The sequence below is a fragment of the Pyxicephalus adspersus genome, chromosome 2, assembly GCF_032062135.1.
Source record: "Pyxicephalus adspersus chromosome 2, UCB_Pads_2.0, whole genome shotgun sequence".
Lineage (NCBI taxonomy): Eukaryota > Metazoa > Chordata > Amphibia > Anura > Pyxicephalidae > Pyxicephalus > Pyxicephalus adspersus.
In genome coordinates this window covers 78,618,723-78,643,187 of record NC_092859.1, presented here as the reverse complement: position 1 = coordinate 78,643,187, position 24,465 = coordinate 78,618,723, and the positions used below count along the sequence as shown (strand labels likewise).

At 35.8% G+C, this 24,465-nt stretch overlaps 1 protein-coding gene across 1 annotated transcript in view; it reads right to left on the bottom strand.

Moving 5' to 3' along the window:
- Positions 1 to 8,179: 8,179 nt before the first annotated feature.
- CFAP54 (cilia and flagella associated protein 54) overlaps positions 8,180 to 24,465 on the bottom strand; it is a 176,825-nt gene continuing 160,539 nt past the window's right edge. The window contains exons 62-70 of the mRNA XM_072399011.1: positions 22,748 to 22,889; positions 20,707 to 20,856; positions 19,099 to 19,310; positions 15,965 to 15,977; positions 12,804 to 12,943; positions 11,899 to 12,005; positions 10,856 to 11,015; positions 8,802 to 8,876; positions 8,180 to 8,523 (exon numbers count right to left, since the gene is read on the bottom strand). Coding sequence (XP_072255112.1) covers positions 8,404 to 8,523; positions 8,802 to 8,876; positions 10,856 to 11,015; positions 11,899 to 12,005; positions 12,804 to 12,943; positions 15,965 to 15,977; positions 19,099 to 19,310; positions 20,707 to 20,856; positions 22,748 to 22,889 — 1,119 coding nt within the window. The 3' untranslated portion in view covers positions 8,180 to 8,403. The remainder of the gene's footprint in view (positions 8,524 to 8,801; positions 8,877 to 10,855; positions 11,016 to 11,898; positions 12,006 to 12,803; positions 12,944 to 15,964; positions 15,978 to 19,098; positions 19,311 to 20,706; positions 20,857 to 22,747; positions 22,890 to 24,465) is intronic.

Below are 24,465 nucleotides of genomic sequence, written 5' to 3'. Positions count from 1 at the left end.
TATAAGTTTTTTTGAGAATTGAGTAGGTGTGGTCCACTGTAGATATAATTTGGTCCCTGTTCAAGTTTCCTGTTGGTGGCATCAATAGACAATACCTGCATAGTCTATGTGTCACGCTCGGAGAGACATGACCACTAGAGGGCGCTATGGCTTGCACGGAGGTGGTGTGAGTCCTGAGAAGGGCCAAGGCGCAGAGTCTATGCAGTAACCAGGTTTTCTCCAGAGCCTCAGATGGTGAGGATGTTGCGCCGCTGGTTACTGCCAGGTTGCGGTCCTTGGGCACACCAAGGTGGGCAAAGCACGGTACCAAATCACAAAGCAGAAGAACAGTCAAAGGAAGCTGGGGTCGGGACAGGCAGCAAGCAAGAGAGGTCAGGTCACACGCCAGGGGTCAATAGCCAGGGATCCAGGAGACAGACAGCAATGACATTGCACAGGGAACACAGGAGACACTGGAAACAGCAGGAGGTACAGGTGATGCAGGCAGACAGGAACACTGGAACAGCACAGGGAAGTTGTCTGGGAACCAACAAACCGGACAACGAAGGGTTAACACAGGAGCTGGACACAGGAAACACTGGATTAAGCAGCAGGTGTACAGGAACTAGTTCACAGAACTAAGGGCTCGGCACAATGGAGACACAAAGGAGACACGACTTGTTGCACGAACACAAAATGGAGTCTGAGAGCTAGCTAAATAGCCAGGGCTGGTTAAGAGGCTATTTTTTGATTGGCCAGCGGCATGGACAGAGCTGATAAAGCTTGGAAACAGAGGCACGCCCAGCATCAGAACTGCCCCCATGCGCAGGGGAGAGATGCCTGTACTTTAGTGAGGAACAGGTAAGTGTGACAGTATGTAGTTTCCATCAAAATTGTGGGTTACAGGGTGAAAATGCTGAACAACTGGGAGACATGACACCGGACCATCATAGCAGTATCACCAAACATTATTTTTATTTAAAGCTTAGGTGAGATTAAATTAATTTGACCTAATTATACCTTAGTATAACTGTGATTAGCATGGAATATTATTACAATTATTTTATAGATATAAAAAAGATGCACCTTGTAAATATCTGTAAGTGAAATTCTTTATCATCCTAACTGCATTTTTCCAAACAGATTTAAATATTTAGATTAATGGTTATGACAGTAAATCTGTTTAACTTAAAAGCAGTGACAAGTTTTGGCTACATTGATATATATCACAAATTGACTGACCCACCCAAGAAGTTTGATCCTAATTGATCGAACAGCAAATCCATTTGGCAAATGACAAACTGCCGTCATTTGCCAGTAGCATTAACAGCTGTGCATTTTAATCCAGCTGGAACGCCTCAGTATAGCCAACCATGTATGAAAATATATCCATTTACATCATGGTATGGGATATGTTCTGTTGGAGGTGCTTTCTTACTTGCTTGGGGTTACAATTGATAGAATTTATAAGACTTGTACTATTTTTAGTTATTTTCCTATAAAAAAAAATGTATTCCTAATGAAGTGGTTCACCACCTATGCACCCAAAAAAAGATTTGTATTACTTTGTTTATTTCTTAGTAAATTTATTTTATTTATTAGTAAAGTAATAAGGTTATTACATTTTGATCTGTAGCATTAAATGAACCATGAACCCCATAACATGCCCCTTTGGTGGACTGAGAAATTCTTACTAGCCACCGTAAACAATGTACTATTTCATCACCATTCAGAAACTCAGAACTTAAAATATCTTGTTGTTCATTTTTAATTTAAAATTATAATATGCATTTACAGCAGTACAATGTTGATAATGGGAAAACAAACCTTTCTCATTGTATGAGATTATTATACAGCTCCTTTTATTCATAATTATATTCCACAGTAGAATATGAAATGTTGAAACAATTAGGGGTATATGTTTTTCTACCCGTTGTGTGTGTGTATATATATATATATATATATATATATATATATATATATATATACACATTTGACCAATGCTCGGCAGACTGGAACAAGCTTGCAGAACCTGTATCACGGTGTTCAAGGTGCTCTTTTGTTGTGCTCTCTGTCAATGTAAAATCTTCCGCTGGTACACTTGCCTCATTTACCATCTTCAGGTTTATGTGAATTATTTTTACGACTATGAAAATAAAGTTAAATGGTATTTGTAGTTTAAATAAGATTCTATCAACAATTAGAAAAAATAGAGATAAAAGCTTTAAAAGCTTATTTGAAGCATTTTTTCTTCACATAAAATATTATTTTGTTCACTCGCAATGTGCTTTTGTGCTTGCTGGGGAATTTAGCCACTCCAGGTAATTCCTTAGCGTAATCACAGTTACCCATCCCTCCTTGTACATCATAGCCCTTTCTTTTTCTGGGAGTGTTTAATTACTTTTTGTGCTGGCCTAACTCATCCATTTGATCACTTTACCTCTCTGTCTATCAAAATAATCAGACTTACCTTTACTTCTGCAGAGCCCTCAATCCCCCACAGCTGGCCTTGAATTGGTCCCATGCCATCCTGGATTCTTTCTTCACCCCAGTGCAGAGGAAGCATCGGACACCGTCATCTTCTTCTGTCTTCTGACTGCATCACCCAATCTCACACTGCCCAGGCGCGCGAACAAGTAAGGTATCCTGCTGTAAATGAAAAAAAAGTGTCGATTTCACTGCACATGAGTGAGATCAACACTTTTTTCCCAATGCCTGGCAAAGCCCCTTCTGCGCATGCCAGCAAAAAAAATAAAAAAACAAGCACAATTTTACCTATGAATAAATAATATTAATAAACTTATAAAGGGGTTATCTACTTTTATATATTAAGTAAAAATTTTGGTGATAGGTCTGATTTAACTGTTCAAAAATAGTGAAATTAGATAATTTTGTTATCTACCGGTTACAGATCCACCAGTTTTAAATAGTTGTATAAGCTGAAACAAGTTACATTTAACCTGCCTCATTTCCTGGTATATAAATAAATAAATATATATATATATATATATATATATATATATATTATTAAGGCTTCTTGGGGTATGAACAGCTGTTTTTTTTATTCTGATCTTCCCTTTTCTCTTCTCTTTTCTTCTTCGCTAATAAGAGTATAAATGATACACGCCCTTTAATACAAAGTGCTCACTTTTAAAATGGAGCTAAATATCAGAGAGTGATATACATTCTTTAATGAAAACACAACCTGATTAAGATACAATTTGTTGTAGTTTGGAAAGATTTGCAATTAAATATTTAATTATTCTTTGAACATTGAGTGTTCTAGATTTGTTTCAAAAACATTGTAATGTAATACCCAGAAACTTATGTTTATTAATATGCTTTTGGCTTTCATATATGACTAAAAACATTAAAAGCCTTTTAATAGAACAGACTAAATAAATAGATGGTTGGTAACCTACTACTGTATATGACTGAAGGTCTCCAGTGGAGCAGAAGTATTTTCTTGATGGCAATAAAGGCGATCATAGTTGGTAATAATAATGCCAGTTTGTAATCCTGTCTAACAATAATAATTTGTGTTTTGTGTTTATTGTGTCTAAGAGAGACTGTGTCCTCAATTTAAAACAAATGCAGTTATTAATACTATTTTATAACTTACTTGCAGTGGTTTTCTTTCTGCAATTTGTATTGATTTTCAATGTGCTTTTGAACTTTTGTAGAAATTTTGACTTCTCCAGGAAGAAGTCAATTCTCTTTTCTAGCTTTCATCTTCAAAGTTTTTGTTCACAGTGCTGGCCCAGTTTCTCCTCCCTTCACCTCCCAATACAACATTTTATTTAAACAAATTAGAACAAAACAGGAGCACACAATCTTAGCACAATAATATCAGTTTAGTAAATAAAAATAATAAGAAAACAGATATACCGTATTTTTCGGACCATAAGAAGCACTTTTTTCCCCCCAGAAGTGGGGGGAAAAAGTCCCTGCGTCTTATGGTCCAAATGTATCAAAATGTATCCTTCCCAGCTGCTGTCCCGTCCCCCCTGTATAGCCCCCCCTCTGCCTTTTCTCCTGTCTCCTGTTCAGCGCCGGCCGGAGTGACTGTGTCTCCTATATCTTGCTTCCGGCGTCCTCCCACTCTCAGCATGATTGGCTGACAAAGTCATGCTGGGAGCATTCTCCCAACATGACTTTGTCAGCCAATCATGCTGAGAGTGTTCCCTGAATCACTCACAGCACACATAGTAAAATCACATATACGTACACAACACAAACACAATGTAAACAAATGTTATATTGCAATCCGATTGTCATACATTGTATGACAATCGGATTACAACTGAAAGGAAATACTCACCCAGTGTCGGCAGCTCTGCTTGCTGGTATCTGTAGTGAGATGTACGGTATAGCACAATGCAGAAATCCTGCATTGTACTGTGCATTTCTCCATAGATACGAGCAGCTTCCAGTGTGTGCCCTGTGTCTCTGTCTCTGTGTGAGCAGGGAAATCCCCCCCTCACATCACTCGGAGGATGAGTCATCTCCAGTGATGTGATTGGTGATGTATGGGGGTGTGTCAGGGAGGGAAATTTAAAAGCAGATTACAATGTAATCTGCTTCTAAATGGTTTTTACAGTACAAAAACACCACACTACATAAAAAAAAAAGTACCGCACATTTTTAATTTTATTTTTAGATTACATTGTTGTCTATTATTTCATTATTGTTTTAAATTATTATTTATATTTATGTATTATATTATAATTTATGATTTTAATATAATAAATAAATATAATCATACCCGGGAGTTAATCCTAAGAATTACAAGCCCACAATACAAACAAAAATTTCTATGCAAAAAAAAAATAGGATAGGTTTTTTTTAAAAGTACATTTTTTTTTTTACATGATTGTGTGTTTCAAACATTTTTTATATTCATGATATCTACTAGACCCTTGTTCGGACATATTTATGTAATTTACAAGGTCTAAAATGTAAAAAAAAAAAAATTTCATGAAAAACAGTGTAACACTTTTGGTACAGAAATCCAGACCTCAGTGTAACGCCCAGGAGGTTAATGTCTTTTGGTAAAAAAGCAGAATTAAAGGGGCATTAACCCCTGTTTGTTTACCTGTCGTTTATAGGTAGGTAAGCAGAGAGGGGGTTTGGGCAATGAAAGCGCCCTAATACTTACAGATTCCATGATCCAAAGGGGTCCTGGTCCAGTACCGGATGCCCCGACATGAACGAGGCTTGCTGTTTGGTCCACCTTGATGGCGTCCTACGGAGTTCACAGAAGAAGCTCCAAAGATTTCCTGGGACCCAAAGCTGTCCCTCGTCATCCAATCAGTGAGCGGCGTGGGACACGTGATGACGTCACTGCACTGTGAGGAACTGAGCTTTCTAGATTCTGACTCTAGCAATGAGGAGTTCTTGGGGTTCTCATAAAACGAGCAGAACCTTTACCGTAAATCTTCAACTTTATTCTATTTTATTACTGAAGTCTCTCGGTATTGTGTTTTACAGTAATTTTGTCTTTTGCTGACTTTGTTAATAATGGTTCTAAATGCTGCTGTTTACTTTACAGGGTTTATTATATGTGTTTATGACTGTGATGTTGGTTTTTAATGCACATAAAATATTTTAGGACACTATTTGTTTCAGAATCTTTTTTTTCTTCATTTCCCTTCTCTAAAAAACTGGTGCGTCTTATGGTCCAGTGCGTCTTATGGTCCGAAAAATACGGTACTCACAAGTGTATAAAATAAGAAAGGATTATTTGTTGGCAAGTTAGTCATCTGAAATAAACAATCCATGGGGATGACGTCTCAATCCTCTGTGTATAAGCTGCCCCCCTACTGTGGGTTCCAGCCCAAAAAAATTAGACTGACATCCCTGCAGCAAGTTTCTTTATTGAATAAACCTTGGTATAGCTGCTGTGACAGGAGCAAAAAAAGTAATATAGGGTCTAACTTGAGTGGCAGATCCAAGTCTGCTTGGACTGCTGGCATCACCTTTAATTGGGATCCTGAGACAGGATCTCATTTTAATGAATAATCATTGTTTGGTATAGTACAATCACTACATTGACTTACCTTGGCACTTATAATCAGGATCAACAGAAAAAGCTGAAATCTTCTATCAGTTTTCTTTTAGCTTTGGTATACTAAGGATCCTGTTATTATTTTTTTTTTATCGTTTTGAATACATAAAAAAGGGCTAGACCTTCTGTAAAGTTTGTTTTACACTGTTTCTCATTGGGGAGATTTGCCGTTTTAAATGAGAGGAAATGCAAAGTTAAAAACTAAGGGAAAAAAGTTTGTGAGGTTTCCTTTATCTTCCAGTTGTGCCTCCAGGACAGTGAGTATAAGGGATTTCCTCCTAAGGGATAAGGGCAACTGTCCTTACTTTTCCAGAACTAACAAATGGCTTTACATACATGGTAATTCTTCATACTACACACACATTATTATAGCTGTAGCAATATTTATTGGATGACAAGGGAAGCAATTCTAAATGCCATTAGATACCATTTCTTGACACTTTACATTGTAAAAACTAAGGAATAATAGGGGACCTCTTATCAGAATCAAAACAAAGTTAATGTGATCAAGTATTTTGCTGGTCTGCAAAAAAGAAGTAGCTCATTAATTTTGAAGTGTTCTTTAATCACAGAAACAGGTGCATGTGATGTATATGATAAAAATGCACTGCAAGCAGCTTTGCCTTAGAAATTAAACAGCAGCATATCAATTATTTATCAGTTTATTAACTCTTTATAAGTAATTAATTATCTTCATGGAGGTGTAGCTCATTTGAATACTGTTTTTCCCAACTTTATCAAGACTTTTTTTTATTAATTTGATGTTCTGAAGGAGTATGATTGGTCAGTTGTTTTAACCAAGATAAAGATTTAACCAGTTAAAAAATGTCTTTTTTTATATCCACATATGAATTATTGTTTAACTTCTAATAGAAGACCTCAGCAGGCATAATGTTTATAATATGTTTATTATTGTAAAAAACAGTTTCCATTTTGCAAATCTGCCTGATATGTGGTGCATTGGAATGCAGAAAGGTGGGAGCTCTGGCCAACAGCAAATATACAATCACTGACTGCTGTATGGGTGCAAACAGCGAAAGGAAACTGTGGAACCTGTCTCCCTGCATATGGCCATAGCACCCTTCATGCAGATTTGTGAATTGGACATGAATGGCCTGATTTAATAAAGCTTTGCGAGGCAGTAGAGCATACACTTTCATCAGTTAAGCTAAGTGATCCCTGGAATAGATTTCTTAAAGTCATTTTCTATTTGTAAGCAAATGTTTTCAATCTTGGACCAGATCCATTCATGGTTTGCTGTGTCACCCAGGTTTGGCCTTGGAAAGATTTAATAAATCAGGCCCAATGTTTCATAATATTATCACAAACTGCTGTTTATACACTTGGCATGATTTATAAAAAGCTCTCCCAAGACTGGAGAAGATAGAATATCATTAGAAAACATAGGTGAGCTAGCAAACCTGAAACGGATTTGTTAAAAATCATTTGTTATTATTTCGCAAATGTTTACAATCCTGGACCAGATTCATTCCAGCATTATTTTTTTTTTAGATTAAACTTTTTTTAAAAAAATGCCCTTTTAGGCCATAAGTATGTAAGAATAGAAAAGCACATAATATGATTATAAAGGTATGATACTATAAAAATTGTATAATATAGAGTAGTAAGTATATATAGTGTAAAAATTTACTTGTGTAAATATATAGTTTATAAATGTAATGAAATATTTAAACTTTTGATTTCTTGTTTACTTATAATGTTTTAATATACATTTTTTTCTATATATGCATGTAGTCTATGCTGTTCAGAAAAATGACAAAGGTTCGGACAATCTATCAGGGGTGCAAATAGTCACCTTTTTTTTTAACTTCTTAAACACCAGCAGTTTTTACAAGTATTACTGCACGGTCGGATCGTCTAATCATGCAACCAGACAAAACCTCAAATGGGGTAGTCATATGCCCTCTAAAATTAGTCTTGTTTATGATGTGGAAAGGGGTTACAAGACACTTTAAAAAATATGCCACTGTGCCATGTAAAGCTATTCATTCTGGGGGGCCCTCCTTCTCACTTCATCTGTAAGGATCCAGGTCTCCGTTCAACCATGGCTAACTGGGGGGGGGGGAGGGGCCGCATTGAAATATGTGCTTTAATACTTCTAAATTACACAAACAAATTTGATTTCTTTATTATATCTTTTCACATTTAGAAAACTTTTTTTTAATATAGAATTCAAAAGGAAAACAAAAATATTGATTTTGTTGGTCACTTTACAATGCAATACATTATAGAATGATACATACCGAGAAATAATCTAGTACAGGAAAATTAGCAAATATCCAAAAAATCTCACATTTCCAAAAAGATAAAACAGTAAGAAATGGTGACAACATAGCTCAGGTAAACTGTGACACTACCCAATCTAACAGGCTTCCCTTCATTAACATACAGCCGTGAGTCAGGTCAAAGACTCTCTCCAGCCTGATTAATGATGGCAAAGTGATGTCAAATGGAGCCTGTGAAATGAAGGAAATTATAGCTGTGAGAGAATCATTTTTCTTGTCATAGGCAAACATCACATCCATTTTCTCACTTAAGAAGATTAATATTGTAAAGCAAAATTGTGCTGCAATACCCAGCAAATAGAAAGGAGCCCAGAGAAAGAGGTGGTAAGTAAATTTAAAATAAACAGTGAATAATTAATTTATAGAAAGAAAATCATTTAAAATTTTGATTCTAAAGTAGCATTAGTTTTTGCAGATTTTTAAGATAGAGAATATAAATGGAGTCTAACCTTAGTTACTGATTGTGGATCAGCAGTAGAAGACAGCAAACACTGAGCTTCAGAGCAGCATTCTAAAATCATTTCCTGTAATCAGAAAAAAGGAAACATTATTGCCTTATAAAAAGTATATGGCAAACACAGCAGCCATCTAAAAATAAAAATATGCGTTAGTGTAAAACCCATCATGAATAAAAATGATAAAACTAAACAATAACTTTCTTCTGTTTAGAATTCAAAGATTGTATTGGAAGACTGTGTATGAGACTTTGTCCTGCACTTTTTTTTGTGTTTGAAGCTGTCCACCCATAGGGACTTGAAAGCTTGGCTGTCCATTGCAGAGAAATAATCTAATTTTTATTTACAATTATATTAAGTGTGAATATGCATTGTAAAAAAAAGTAAAACATTTACTGAAAGGAGGATGGGCTAAATAGGCAGCAATAAGCCATGCACCAGATGGGGCCACCTACGAAATAGAAAGTATGGCAGCAAGCAAACACAGTTTTGAAACATGAGGACAGCAAGGCTTGAAACAAACAAAATATCTGTGCTTGGTTAACTGGGTATCACTTTTTGGGTTTTCCAAAACACATACAACACATGTGCCTTTTAAGGGTTTAGTCAGCCTTTTCACTTTTAGACTGGCTCACACAGCAGAGAAAGAAAAAGTGATAGAGACACGGAGGCTGATTCATCAAGCAAAATCGGAAGCTCGCTCGCGCATTCGTATTCGTGATCCGAAATCGTACGCCGTCGCGCAATTCAGCAACTGAAAGAGCTCGCGGCCGGAGCCGCACATCTCCGGCAGCTTTACACTGGTGAGGTTGCATTAAAAGTCACTGTTCCCCTAAAAAATCATTCTTTCTAATGGCACACATATTACCCTTAGCCCTAAAAAAAAATGTTTGCGACCAGCGAGCGCGGATTTCATTGATAAATTAGGCCCACAGAGTCAAGGGTATCAACTCACAGCTAAGACTAAGGGTTGGCAACTAGGTAAGATGTGACCTAGTAATGAAGACTATAATATACCTAATGCTTTACAAAGTCTCCATTCTAATCTCCAGGACAAAGAAGAAAACTTTGATTCTGAAAAAAACTCTGTTTTCTCCACTTTAGACATACTCACAAACTGCTCATGCAGTGGCTTAAGAAAATATAGGAAATTGTGCATTTGTATTGTGTGCAGTCATTTTAATATTATGGGATCATACATCAGGTTATGTGTGAACAGACGCTACTGAATGCTTCTAGCTTATTTAAGTAGGTAGTACTATACAGTAATTTTTGTAGGTGGCCTGGTTTATTAGTTCAGATATGATGTGCACACACTTAAGATTTCAAAGTATAAGATAGAATTAATGAGAAATCTCATCAATTGATACAGAGACAGCAACAAAAACATATTTACACCTGTTTCCATTATTTATTGTCATGATATCACAGCCCAATGTGAAATATAAACCTGACTGACATTGTTACCCTTCCTAAAATAATGAGAACATTTTAGCTGGATTGGGACCTAAAGTCAGTCACAAAAATTAATTTTGATTGACTGCTCTGTTATTTCTACACTTCCATGTGTGCCATGCTGAATAACCCTGAGTCTCTTCAGGAAGTTAATGTAAACCCAACTATTGGTTCATATTACAAGTGTCTAACGCCTATCATTCTAAAATTAACACATAAATAAATAAAGCAGTTAAAGAACAGTTCAATGGAAAATGAAATGACAAACCCCACCGCCCTGCAGAACCTAATTCTGCCAGCATTCTAATATGAGAGTTGTGACTACCACGTTATACATGATTATCACTTGTTCCCATCTTTGAAGCCCATATTATCTAGCTGTATAAATACAAAATACATGCAACTGCAAGGCTGAATTTTTGCACAAGGTTTATCGCTTGTAAGTAGGAAAGGTTATTTTCCAGCATATAAAAAACAGAATGCTGCCAAAGTCATGTTCTACCATTTTATGTAAAGGTGAGGAGCATCTACCTAGAAAAGAAGCTATCAGACCTAAACACTAAACAACTTTGTGTATGTTTTGCGCCTGATACCTGTAATTCTTGTGTGACCTTGACTGGTTTAATGTCAGGTCTCTCTCTAGCAGTATGAGTGGATCTTTTCTGTTGGTTCCCAGAGACCTCTGCAACAGAATGAAGAGAGAGTTCGGCCTTCTGTCTTAGATTACTTAACTTCTCTTGTAGCAACAGGACCCTGGAAATTAGAGATTAATCAGAAAATGTACATTGTACAGTGCAAATAACAAGATGTACATTGATCAATGTTTTACAATATCAGATGAAAGCTGCATACGCTTTTGTTTTAGAGCACTGGGAGGGGATGCTACTTATAAAAACTGAAGCACTAAAAAAAAAAAAATATATAATCAAGGAAAAATGACATCTCTCCTGATAGAATCTGCTCCATTCCAGCACCAACAAATGCAGATCCAGAGGTACAGGACAAGTGGAGCCTCTACTCTGATGTCTTTTAGTGGTGTTTCTTTAAACATTCTTTCCATTGACCACCAATGTCAGGGAGACCTTCTCTCACTTACCACCAATGAAGGGGGGTCCTATTTCTCTGACCTCGCTTACTAACCACCAAAATAAATAACCACTCATTTCAACTGGTCTCCAATGTAGGGGATCACAATACCCTGCACTAGCAATGTAAAAAAAAAAAAAGTCAAGAAAGGCTGATCTGTGCAATCAATATACATGTGCTAACAAAAAGCAGGATTTCTTGCAAAAGAACAGCCAATATTCAGCAATGATATGGTTTAAAAGGCATGTCCAAAGAGGTATATATAACAGTATTAAAAGTCTCAATGAAAGGGTCTTTCAAAATTATATACAGTAGGTATTATTAAAGTAGAAAAAAGTCATGAATGAAAGGTAATGACAATGACAGTTCTTTTTTCTCTCCAACAGAAAGACATATCTTTGCACATCATCATAATAAGCACATCATAATAATCAAGGACAGTAGAAATGTTTCCTATACAGGAAATCACAGGTGATTGTATTTGTTTCCCAGTGTTACCCTTCAATCTTGTCACAGATTAGATATGCCCACATTCTGATATGACACTTACTGTAGCAAGGGAATCCTAATGCAGCCACACCGCAGCTCAGTTGGCTCACACTTTCTGAGGTCTCTAATATTTATGCTCTGCTTGTTGTAAGCATACATTAACAACACCTGAAATATACAAATAAAGGTATATATCACTAAATATACATTTATATAATTCTGCTGTATGTGTGTGCCGCATTGAGTATCTGTGTAAAAATACATAAATATGTGAAATTATTGTCATCTCTGTAAGTTATAGCTTGTAGTGCCAAAATGTTAATGAGGCAATTCGAAGAGACGTTATAACTGTAGTAGAGTATTTTCATTTTTATATTTTTATTTGCAAAGTTGAGTTAAAGTTTGGACAACAAATGGGTTTTAGTATTATAGAGTAACAAGAAATGATAGTATGCTGATTTATATTTCTGTAGTCCAGGTGGAAGTATTTCCAACTGTTATAGGTCCACACATAAAGGTGCAACAGCTGGGAATTAGTTTGAAGAAGAATCAAATGTTGAATGTCTTTTAACTGAATCATCATTAGAAGATTAGATCTTTTTTTCAATCAACTACATGGTCAAAAAGTTTTCTAGGACTTCTCAGCTTGTTTCTATTGTACTCTCATGTTTTAATGTTAGTTCTGTGTAATTCAGTGAGAGACAATGTTTCAAGTGAATAAAACACACACGCATCAACTTTCAATTAAAAATGTATATAGTGGGCATGCTCCTATTTGGGAGTGGTTGGTAGTCTAGGGAAAAGCTTTATAAAGAGGTTCACCATAAAACGCCACACAGCCTTATCATGTTCTGCCTTTGGGTCTCCATCAGACGGTATTGCCTCTGTACTGCTAAAAAACTGAGCAATTGTGTATGTGTGTATCACAAATATCACTATAACACTATGTAAAATGTATAATTTTACCATGGGATTCATATTCATATGTCCTGGCCTCTCTAAAGGCGGAGAATACCACTGCATACAAAGCTCCTTGTCTGAGGCATTAGTTGTTATATGTTCACTTTCTGTTTTGCTATCTGATGATATGCTGGAAGAAGATTCCACTCACTGATGGGTTTCTTTGCTTTCTGAATTTTCCTAAACAAAAACAAAAACAGTGGTAATTAGGGCCAAACTACACATATACACAAAGTATAGGCATCTAATTGGCAGTAGTTCACAACAATAGGAAATCTTATATGTGTATCCAGAACCATCATGTGAAAAAGCAAGGAGGTTAAAGTTATTTTCAAGGCAAAATTCAATATTTGCACATAGCCACCCATTTACCCAGCCCACATGATTTAATGGGTTTTTCTTTGCAAAGTAACATGCACCTTAGTCCACCATCCAGTGCTGTTTCCTTGTCACAGGAAAGCTTTTTTACCTCTGCAATTGCACCCACATTGGCCTGTTTCCACCTGTACCTCTAAATCTCAGGATCTTCTGGATTATTCAGAACAAAAACTGGCCACCAACAAACAATAGGAAGTGACACCCTAGCAGGGACTCAAACACAATGTAACAGAGGAAGATAAAACACTAGTCTGGGGCATCACATCACTGCAGCTGTTAGTGTGTAACAATTGGATACAAATGTTTTTTTCCTTTTTTCCATTGTACATCATATACATTTGACAATTCTTTATATGTGTATATAATGAACTTAGCATTTGACATATTAGAATGTTTTTTTATCCACACTTCCCCTTAATACTGGCCAATGAGTACAGTTTTGAAGATTAAATGAAAACTTATTTCCCCGTTGTTGAATGTACAACAGACTGCTACAAATATCATTCAATTGTAATGTTTTACATTAAATTCTGTGATGCTGTATAAAGCCTTACAAGCAAAGATAGATCATACAGTTTCATCAAGAAAGAAGAAAAATGGAGATATATGCTCTGCAACGAACAATTATATCAAAGTATCAAAATTGTTTACTAATACAAAAAGCAGAAACTTAATTGGCACCACCACCATAAAAAATGGATCTGTTTGTAAAAATCAGCTCAAAATTAAGGATACCTCAACATTCATCCAACCATGGACACAATATAGTGTAAATATGGTCAACAAATCTTTATGAGGCTCAAATCCAGAAAATCAAACTACACCAAAACATAGGTCCAATCCCAAAGTCCGGTCATATATTTTTATGTGGATAATAATAAGTAAAATAAGTATTGTTCTCTTCATTGCCTTATTAAAATTTTAAAGTTGGCAGGTGGGAATTGTTTGACTCACCTTACCCCAAATTGTAATTTACATTTTTTCCAAAACAAACCCTATGGGCATATTGGGATTTTAATGGTACTCCTAATGCAATTCACAAAAACTTTTCAGCTATACCTAAAATGCTATTCAATAGACAACTTTATAAAAACATAATTAAAAACAATCAACCATTTAGAGCTCATTGAATATCATCACAATGAGTATTGATACATAATTCACAGGTAAATCTTTTATACTATAAAAGGTATATTTTTGTTATCTTTTATCAGATCCACAATCTTTAACCTGCTTTTAGCCTTCAAGGATTCCAAATGCTGCCTCCACAACAGCATCAAATCTCTTCCTCTAGCTTGTAATCATTCCATACAAAGGCAAGACGTCAGTGAGTATGTTCCACCTGTCCATTCAGTGTTTTTTATCTAATTGACTATTAGGAGGTATAAAACTCAACAAATAACACATACCAGGATTACTGATCTCCACTTAGTCAACCAGCCACAAACATCCAAATTCCAATGACAAATAGTGTCCTTGTACTTATCTAAGCAGCACAAATCTTAATCTAGATTCCTGACCATGTAATCCTCCTCACTCCTAACTTTCAATATATTTTTTCACTACATAGGAAGCACTGCATTACTTATGCTTTTCATGGTGAAGTGTGTCCAAGTGGCTATGTTGTATTCTGGTGCCTAAAAGCTTTGTCAGAACAATATTGTTTTGGTTTTTTTAATATATCCCCACATACAAAAAGTTCAAGCTGCTTCTGTTAACATGCATTGGGTAAAAATGAGTGCTCACCAACAATTTCTGATTAGCCTTTTTGTTTGAAGTGTTAAAACTCATATATCCTTCCTACCGACGACTTCCTACGTTTGTAACAAAAAATAGTCTAAATCACCTCTCCAAGTACTTTTAAGTAATTCAAAAATCCCTTTTACTCGTAAATCAGTTGGACATAAATTGCATAGCAAATTGATTATTTGCTATTACTTGCTTATGTCACATAAGCAAGTATTTCTTACATGTTCTGTAAATATGAACAGTTTTCCTAAACACTGAACAGCCATAACATTAAAATGAAATGCATATATGTATTGTGTCTCCAAGAAATTAGCCCTGTGTGTTGAAAAGCCTCGAACAATCTGACTTGGTTTTCTAGTTCACCCTACAGGTTTTCATTCATCAATCTTGGTAATTTGGTTGGCAAGTCAACTCCTTAAACTGTCATGATGGAAAAATCTTTTTTATTTATGCCTTTTTTAAAGCCACATTTGACCAAATTGATGCTTTATAAATCAGCACACAGGAGCAAAAGCACAACTCAACAGGACAGAACTCAAAGATGTTTAACTTTGCAATATGGCCATGTGAGAACCAATAAGCTTTATTACCCATTCTTTAAAATATTTTGCAAAATGAAATCACCATGGCCCTCAAATCCAATCAAAGTAGTTTATTTAAAAACCAAGGAAAAAATGAAATCAATAACTCTGAGGAAGCACAGCACAGCCAGCACTTAACATTTACAGAAGCTTAATTATTTCATAAAATCAACATATTTGTTTGTGAGATTTTCAATAAAGGCCTTTATGAATTTCAATTGAGAATCTGCCCTATCTGATCACAATAAAGGAGGCTTGCATAATGACCCTTTCATCTTTACACAAACCATACTTAGGCATTACATTACAGGGGGAGTTTGACTGAATTCATTGTGACATGTTTAAAAGCAGCAAAGCTTTGTTTTTATAATGAAACAAAATAATCAAAAGATTGTATGCTTGTTAGCTATCTGCAACAGTCAGGATAATACATGATTATGCCTGCACCTGTCAGTTTACCACAGTCAGTGATCTAAGGAAAACAGAACGATAATATATGAAAAAGCAAAACGAACAAATAGGCCTATACAACATTTTAATATGATACTGCTTGGAAATGTCAGAGATGTTTAATGTTCTTTTGGCTGAAGTCTGATATTATGATTATATGCATTACACTTGTGATGCTGGAACATGTTCTACAAAAGAGGCAAGTTTATTAAATGTTCAAAGGCTTGCACAGTATCTGCTGATATATTTACATTATTAGTTGTTTATGAAAATTCTTTATCTGCCATTGCCCTCTAAGTGGAATATGTGATAGGACAGCTATATAACTCTTTGAAGGGGCTTCTAATCTAACCAGACTTGAGACAACATAGAGCTGCCACTATTGATGATGCCATGAACATGTTCAGAGTTAAGACTGACATAAGTAAATGTGAATGATAAAGCTTCTTTGTATAACATCAATCTCATTTTTCTATCAACTGTAACATATGGTTATGGAGGCAAAAAACAAAATGTTCTATTGGAAGCAGTGTATATTCTATCAAATGTTGATCTGCATTTGTTTGGGATTCTGACTCGGAAAGTAACAAAAGTATTAGATCAGAATGATAGCCAGGCAAATAGCATTTTTTGAAAAGGAGGACAACAATGGTGATCTATATATTCTCCTAAGTACAAATTTTTTGTAGGTTGCCTTATAGCCCAATTTCATCTTTGGACAAAAAAAAAAAAAATGGAAACCCACTGGTCCATCTAGTGTAAAAATAAAACAAACCCGGGCTGCAATATTCACTTCCTCTAATGTGTTGTCCCCCACAGACCCGCTTCTTGATAAAATTGCAGGGAAAGTTAAGTCTGTGACCAGCCTCATACAGCCTATGAGGTGGCATGGACATGCACCCTAGGGAAGAATTATTGCTCTACCCTTGGCCCACAGCTCATAACCCTTCCAAGAGCAGAAGAGAGGGGACATTTCATCAAAAAGTGCAGAAGGGTGGACACCTTCATATGGGAGTGGTATTTTCAGGGTTTCAAAAATGGACTGAGTTTTAAAGCACATCTGTTTGTCCTTGAAAGTTTGCTTTAATACCCCTCAGCAGCACAAACTGGGCTTTCTCACTGTCTTCTGCCAGTTGGTCAAGATGCCAGGAGCAAAGAACGTACTAAGTGCCTCCAGGCATAAAGAAACATGAATGAAGAAAGCAAAAGCAACTGCACAGCCAGAAACAACATGTCGCTGCCAGGAACTGTGCCACAGCCCACCACAAATACAACTGTGTAAAAAGGCTTGAACAAAGTGGTGCCCAACTGGTTCTATACTGAATGAGACTTGTTGGGAGCACAGTTGAGCATGCAGTACAACACAGCAGTTTACCATTAGTATGAATGGGGCCAAAGTTATCTATCTGTTAGAAATGATGAGCAAAGACATAAATAAACTCCTCTACTGAGTTTGTATTGGATGCATCTGCATATTTGCACTTGTAAGGCACTGATATTTTGTGGTAGATTAATATTCAGAGATATAAAGGTGGTTATTCATTATCACTGTAATCTACTGAGGCTTTGCAGGAGATCACAAGTGGTCAGGAAAAGCTGTAATGACAACATGTTAATGCAGATATGGCAGCAACAAGCCTATATGACATATAGTCAATACATCTAATGCTTTTATTCCCACTGACAGCATGCTGGGTAAATTGTGAAGAGCAGTCCAGTGATAAGGTTAGAATAGGCTGATTATCTAAACTACAAGCAGCCAAGCAAGTTGTACAGTATAAAAACTCTTTTGTTTATTCCCATCACATAATTAGTTCGATTTAAGCCAGCTATTTAAGGAGGTCAATAGGAAAACGCTCTGACTGCCAAGATAGTACGAAAGCTGGATAACCTGCATTCAAACTGAGCCAAGCTGCAGGTCTTTTCTTATGACCCTGTGTGTAATTTCTCCATCAGCAACATATATTAACTGATAATATGAAGCCGTATAGCAGACGAGGGTCGATTTCATCTGTTATAAACATGAGCTTTATGTGCCGCATAAAGAAAGTCAGATCTGCAAGACTATAAATGTAAAGGCTTCCCACTGATTCAGCTGGCACCCCCATTTAAGGAAACAGATGGTAAGGTCATTGCTGGCATTTAGGAAATTGCAACTCTCTGAGCAGAAGACAGTGTGTATATTTTAGTTAGCATTCACATGTCATTTAATTGCTTTAAACACAAAATGATGTTTTGCGAGCACACAGCAAGTGGAAAAAAAGCTTAATTACTTGGTAGTTTCTAAGGTAACAACATTTTCTCTAGGAAAATAAATTCCAAGATTTATGTAAACACAGTAATAATTTTAAAAAACACTGATTTATTAGGAGAGCGATGACATTTAGTTGAATCATTAAGAGGAATGGTTGCTATAGTTTTTTAAAAAACTAATTCTGTTTATCCCTACAGTAATTTTTGCAATTCTAAGTTAGAAAATAAATAAAAAAGGTACAAATCTATTTTTATTTAAATTATTACACTGACATTTTAAACTTATATGTATCATTTACATCATCTCAGTGCCTAGATTTTATCATGCAAGGTTATGCAGTTAAGTTTGCTATTTGGCAAAGCAATACTAAGTTATGTAAAACAACCAATCAGATGTTGAATCATTGGCTAAAATATTTTCCTCATAAAAAGAGTGTAAAATTGTTTGAGAACTTTGGATTTTCTTGATTCCATGCTATCACTTTTTACATTATTTGCCCTCAAAAACTACTCTATATATTTGAAAAGCTGATTGCCTCACGAGATAAGGAAGGTTTTTTTTCCCATGCTTGAGCAAACTAAGCCAGGCTTTATAAGGTTTTTTTGTTTTTTTTTTCCTTCCTCTGGATCACCTATATAAGCTTTTATCTGGGATATGTTTATTTCCCTACTGGTTGAACTTGATTGGCTTATGTATTTTTTTGGACCTCACTAGCTATGTAAAAATATATGAGTTTCATGTCTATACTTACTACATACTATAAGGGTAAAAGTTTTTAGTCAGTGTTCCCTTTAATGCTCAGAAGTCCAACCCTCCTTTTGGCACAATTAATGTTTTATTTTATTAAGATCAGAAATAGAGTTCAGTGTGGTGTTGTGATTTCCTTTACCTTAGGTGGAATGTGAAATACTGTTGACTTGTGTTCCAGTCCCCATAGAAGTTCTGCAGGGAAGTCAATGACACAGCAGGTGGAGTAGGAATAAAGATACTTTTTGAGGAACAGGTGCATCCCTGCATAGCGTACTGTAATCCAGTTACCAAAAACCGATGTGTACAATGTGTTACTAGCAGACATTTTCCTGTCATTATTATCTGAAAAACCTGCAAAAAAATTATTTTAATATTAATTTACAGTACAATTTGCAGTACAATAAAAATGTTAGCTGTTTATGAAACAATTGGAATTTACTTCATTCAGGTATACCAACACTCATTTATTGAACAGTTATGTCAAAAATCCATTATTTCCCTATGTTTGTTTTGTGAGTACATTCCTTATTTGTAAAATATTGCTTAATGAATTTGAGGTTCTTAGAAAAGAAAACCATTTTGAAGGTAACTTTATTCTTATAACAAAGTGGTACTTGGTTTTCATACTTCTAACTGCCAGGCTTTCTTCCTAGCAAATTATTCCAACATGCAAAACTATGCTGTAAAATCAGCATGGTGCAATTGAGGGGTGAGTGATTAGTATAAGTGATTTAAGAGTGATCAGTAGGTGTTATACTATACTATTAGCTGCACAGTGGTTTATTGGTTGTATTTAGTGATTTTCAACAGTTTCTCAATTTAGAATAATATACTAATGTTTAATACAATAGGCCGTGTTCTTTATGTTTATTTTATATTTTAAGCCTTTCTTGTAATTATGGTAATGCTACTACCTGACTCAGTACTATGAACAGAGCTTTCAGACAAGATATCAGACATACCCAGTGAGAAATATATATGTTCAAATAACTTAAGGAATATGTCGGGGCTTCTAATTTTCTTAATACAACACTGACATACATTATGGAGGAGGTTATAATGATGGCAGACTGTCCCCTTTAGCAGTTCAATCCAAAACAGAGAAAAGTAAGAATCTGCAATATAGTGTTCTAAAATCTTTGCATTGTGTATTGTTTGGCTGGAAAAGGAAGGGGTGTTTTGACAAAGCTGCAATGTTACCATAAACTTTTTGTACAGGATTTACAAATGCTAAGAATATTTGACAGATTAAGGAATGGAACGGTAGTGTTATTGACAGACTATTCATGCAATGGTGTGGATTGTTAGAAAGACACACAGCAGGTTAAATAGCCATGCATGGTTTTATTGCAGCTTATACGATTTGTCTGAAACTCTACCTTCCTGATACATGCAAATAACCAACTCCAAATGGTGCAAGGACTTGAATTAATGAAAAATGTGCACAACAGGCCTTGAAATTCTATTTACGCAATAGGGGATAGAGTGTCACAAGGTCTTTTCTGACCTAGAACAGAATCTCATTAATGGTACTGTTGCATCATCTAAGCCTGATCAGCAAGAGGTCTGTGGTTCAATATGTTCTACTTGGAGGGGGGCATTCAAAAATTCTGCCTCCATTTGCATACATTTCCTTGGTACTTTTTTATCATTTTCATTATCCATATTCATTATTCTGCATCTTCAAAGGTGAATGGATGTCATGTTACAGTTTAATTATATTGCCAACTATGAAGCAGCAAAATACCTGTTAGGGTGAGAATGTTCTTCAGCCTCATTAGGTGATTCTGATAGCGGACGATATGAACCCAAGACATCTCTCCTATTGAAAGGTTAAGCTGTTCAGTCTCATGACTTCCAGCAATTTCTTTCTGTTTTTTAGTATAATCTTGACAACCTATTAATTGACAAAATAAGCTTCAAATAAGTAAACATATGTACCAAATACAGACAGGTACAGGCCAGAGACAGGTGACAGTGCAAAAAATATGTTTTCTTAAAGGTCCCCCTCATCGGCAGGGAATATCTCTCATTCCTGCCTCCATATAGTCCTGAGATTTTACATAACTATGCTGCACAGGCCTGTCTGGCAGGGAAGGAAACCTACTTTTCCATTACTGCCGTTAAATACCATAAGTCTTATCCTTCCTCCAGCCTGTGAGTGGACAGTCTAAAGAGAAGCAACACACTTTCTCTATCACTCTTCTCTATCTTCTTATCAGCATAGAATTTATTAGCCAATAAGCTTGTGCTTCTTCTACCAGTTCAAGCTCTGTTGTATAGCGGAGAGCAGGAGACTGATACAAGTCAAATTCATCTATTTACACTGTTTGCAATATTTTAATTTGTGTATTTAATTTCATGTTTTCCTGCAGATCACTTTTAAACAAACGTCATCATCAGCAGCTCTCAAATTTCAGTTTTCTCATGTTCCCTTAAAACATTTCTTTTACAATATTTAATAATATTGTAAATTAATCTACAGTGTTTATTTATTGTACAAAACTGAAAAGAAAATATAACTTTTCACATCTGGAAACAACAGGATCAATACAGCAGGGTGTGTGTAGCTCTGGGTTTGCAAATTTTATATAGCAAAACCAATAACAACATGAGGGGTTATTTATGAAACCCCCACAGTGCAACTGGCATTTCAGGCTAAGTGCACATGAGAGGCTTTACAGCTGTGTGCTACATACTGGTACCTGTGTTATTCTTGTTAAATGAAAGAATCCTGATGATAAACGTGTGCCAAGAATAGGTTCTGATTTTTTCTCTTCACTGTTTTCAGGTGTGTTTTAAAGGGGCTCATTTGGACAGTGATGGTGGCTTTCATTCGTTTAGCCACTACATAATTCAATCACATCTTTCTATCATCCACCAAGCAATCAGTGTGTGGCCCTGAAAGTGGTTTGTGAATAGAACCTTAATGTATTTTGTGCAAGCAATAATAGATTTAAATGATACCTTTTATTGGCAATTGCATGTTTTTTCTTGTGGTTCCTTTTCCACATTCAACTGCAATAGTATATTATACATTCTACTGCAATAGTATATTATAATTTTAAGGAGCTTTTTGTTTTCAGCAAGCACATTTTGTGGGAGCCTGCAGTCAGCACAATTGAGTTTGTGCAGTCAAGAAATTCTCATCTGGGTTTTTGATCTGATTTTTATCATTTTTTATCTTTTTAAAAATCAAGAGGAATTTGAAGCACCACACAAGTCTATGTTGTTAAGCCTGAAGCTTAGTCATATCTACAAAGGCTGCCTAAAGTGTATGTCTGGACAAAAAAACAACAACAACATATTCTTGATCACTACAATACATAGATATTTCCCCATATTTTGTGCTTTTGTGGTATCCCTTAAAAAAGCAACAAGTACAGAAAAATACCTGTGGATGTGACGGGCCTTAAGCAGCAATTTACAACTGTTATTTTATTGTGATCTTTTTTCATTGTGCATTTTCATACAGGTAAATATACAATTCTACATATGCATTCACATATCCTTTTTATGCATATTGGGCCCAATTTATTAAAGCTCTCCCTGACTGGTGATGATAGACTAGTATGGGAGAACTTGGTGATCCAGCAAATCTGGAATTGATTGAAAACATTTGCCAACTAATAGCAAATCATTTTTAAGTAATCCTTTGGAGAGCATTAATATATCAGGCCAATTGTTTATTGTGCAATAGTACATTTAGTCTAAACTGAAAATGGATTTGTTGCTAAATTTGCTGTACTGCATACATTCAATAAACATTCCCAAATATCTATACATACCTGGTAAGTCTTCCTTGTAATTTGCTAGTAGATCTATACAAGCAAAGGTTGGAATGTCCTGATGAAATTTAGGATCAATAGTCTGCACAGCAACATAGCTTTCTCCAATCAGCTGCTTATATGCCAGCATGGCTTCACCCACCTTTAAAAAGATTTAAGATGTGTCAAAGTAACGAACCCATTGTTGCTAAAACTAAGCTAAGTTTACTATAAAAATTTAAAGAGGTAATGACTTTAAAGAGGACGTTCATAGCAAGACATTCTGATAGACAGGTAATTTTCTGTTTGTTAATGTTCTTTCTGGGGAAGCAAAGATTTCTCAGTGCTTCTGAAGTTTCCTGCCTAGAGCAATTTGCTAGCACTGTATAAGAAAGGTAATATCTTTTTCCTGACAGGGACTGTACCTCCTGTCTCTAGTTAGCCATAGTTTTTTTTTTTTTTATAATTTAGCCTTATTCCTCATCGTACAATCAGTTTAAAACAGTTTAAGTAGAGACACCTCAGCTGTCTTTTTTTATTGAAAACATGCTGTGGTTGTCTTATCATATTCCCTTTGCTTAATTGCCAAATTCAATGTAACCATAGCATTTGCAGAAAGTGTGTGCAGTTAAACTAAAATATTTGTTAATTAAAAAAAATATTTGTTTAACCTGCAATATTAGCAAAGAGCAAATTTCAAATGACTTATACTAATAACAGTTCTTATATGATTTTGTTATATTAAGGAATAAGTACTTTTTTATGTTATGCAGAAACACCAGGTGGCCAGGATTTGTCAATGACAATGCTCAATTATCCCTAAGCACAAGACACTGCAATGCATTGTTGATTGTATGCGTATGTGCTGCACAAATGCACACTTTGTAGAGTATCATGCATTAACTTGATTACAAATAAAAAAAATAGCAGCATAAGCATACAATGTGCATTTAAACTTTTTAATATAAAATGCCTTTTCACTGTATCTTGCCATATGAATCACTTAATGCAGAAGTAAACCGAAAACAAATGCGTGAGATCAGCATTGAAGAAAGGGCTCCGAGAGCATCTCGGGCATGCACAAAAAGAGGAGCCAAGAGACTCCCGGGCATACTTGACATAAGTATCCTGGGAAGCTCTGCGCTCCCATTCATTCTTGATCGCCTAATCAATGAAATTCCTAAGGACCCTCCATACTCCTGTCCAGAATGGTTTCATAACAAGGCAGGACCAAAAGATGTGCAACAAGGTTTCCTCTGCTGACTGACAACATAGGGAAGAAATCTCCGTGGGGAAGGTATGTAGCTGTTTCGGCGAGCTATATCAACTGGATAGGAGTTTGTAGTTTAGCTCCTGTAACCTGGTACATACTGAGGAGCTATGGGCTAACTGTATATCTGCTGACTCTAAAATTGGAAGGAGGCCGCTCCTAATTCTGTCCCCTAATAAGCGAGAAGGAAGGGAGTATATTCCACTGGTGGGGTATTAGGAGCAAAATATATGGCTAACAAGGCATGCTTAGAATAGCCCTGTCCATCACACAGAGCTTCAAAGAGAAAGAAAGCGAGACAGTTGTCTAGCCCTCCAGAAGTCCAGGAACCAGAGGAAAAGCAGTAGAGGTTAGATCTTCTATAGAATGCCACTGGGTATGGTGGAGAAAGTGAGCTACTATAAATATTTGTGGTCTAAATATACGTAGAAACCGGAGTCTTCAATTCCCCCGAGTTAAGAGGGGATTG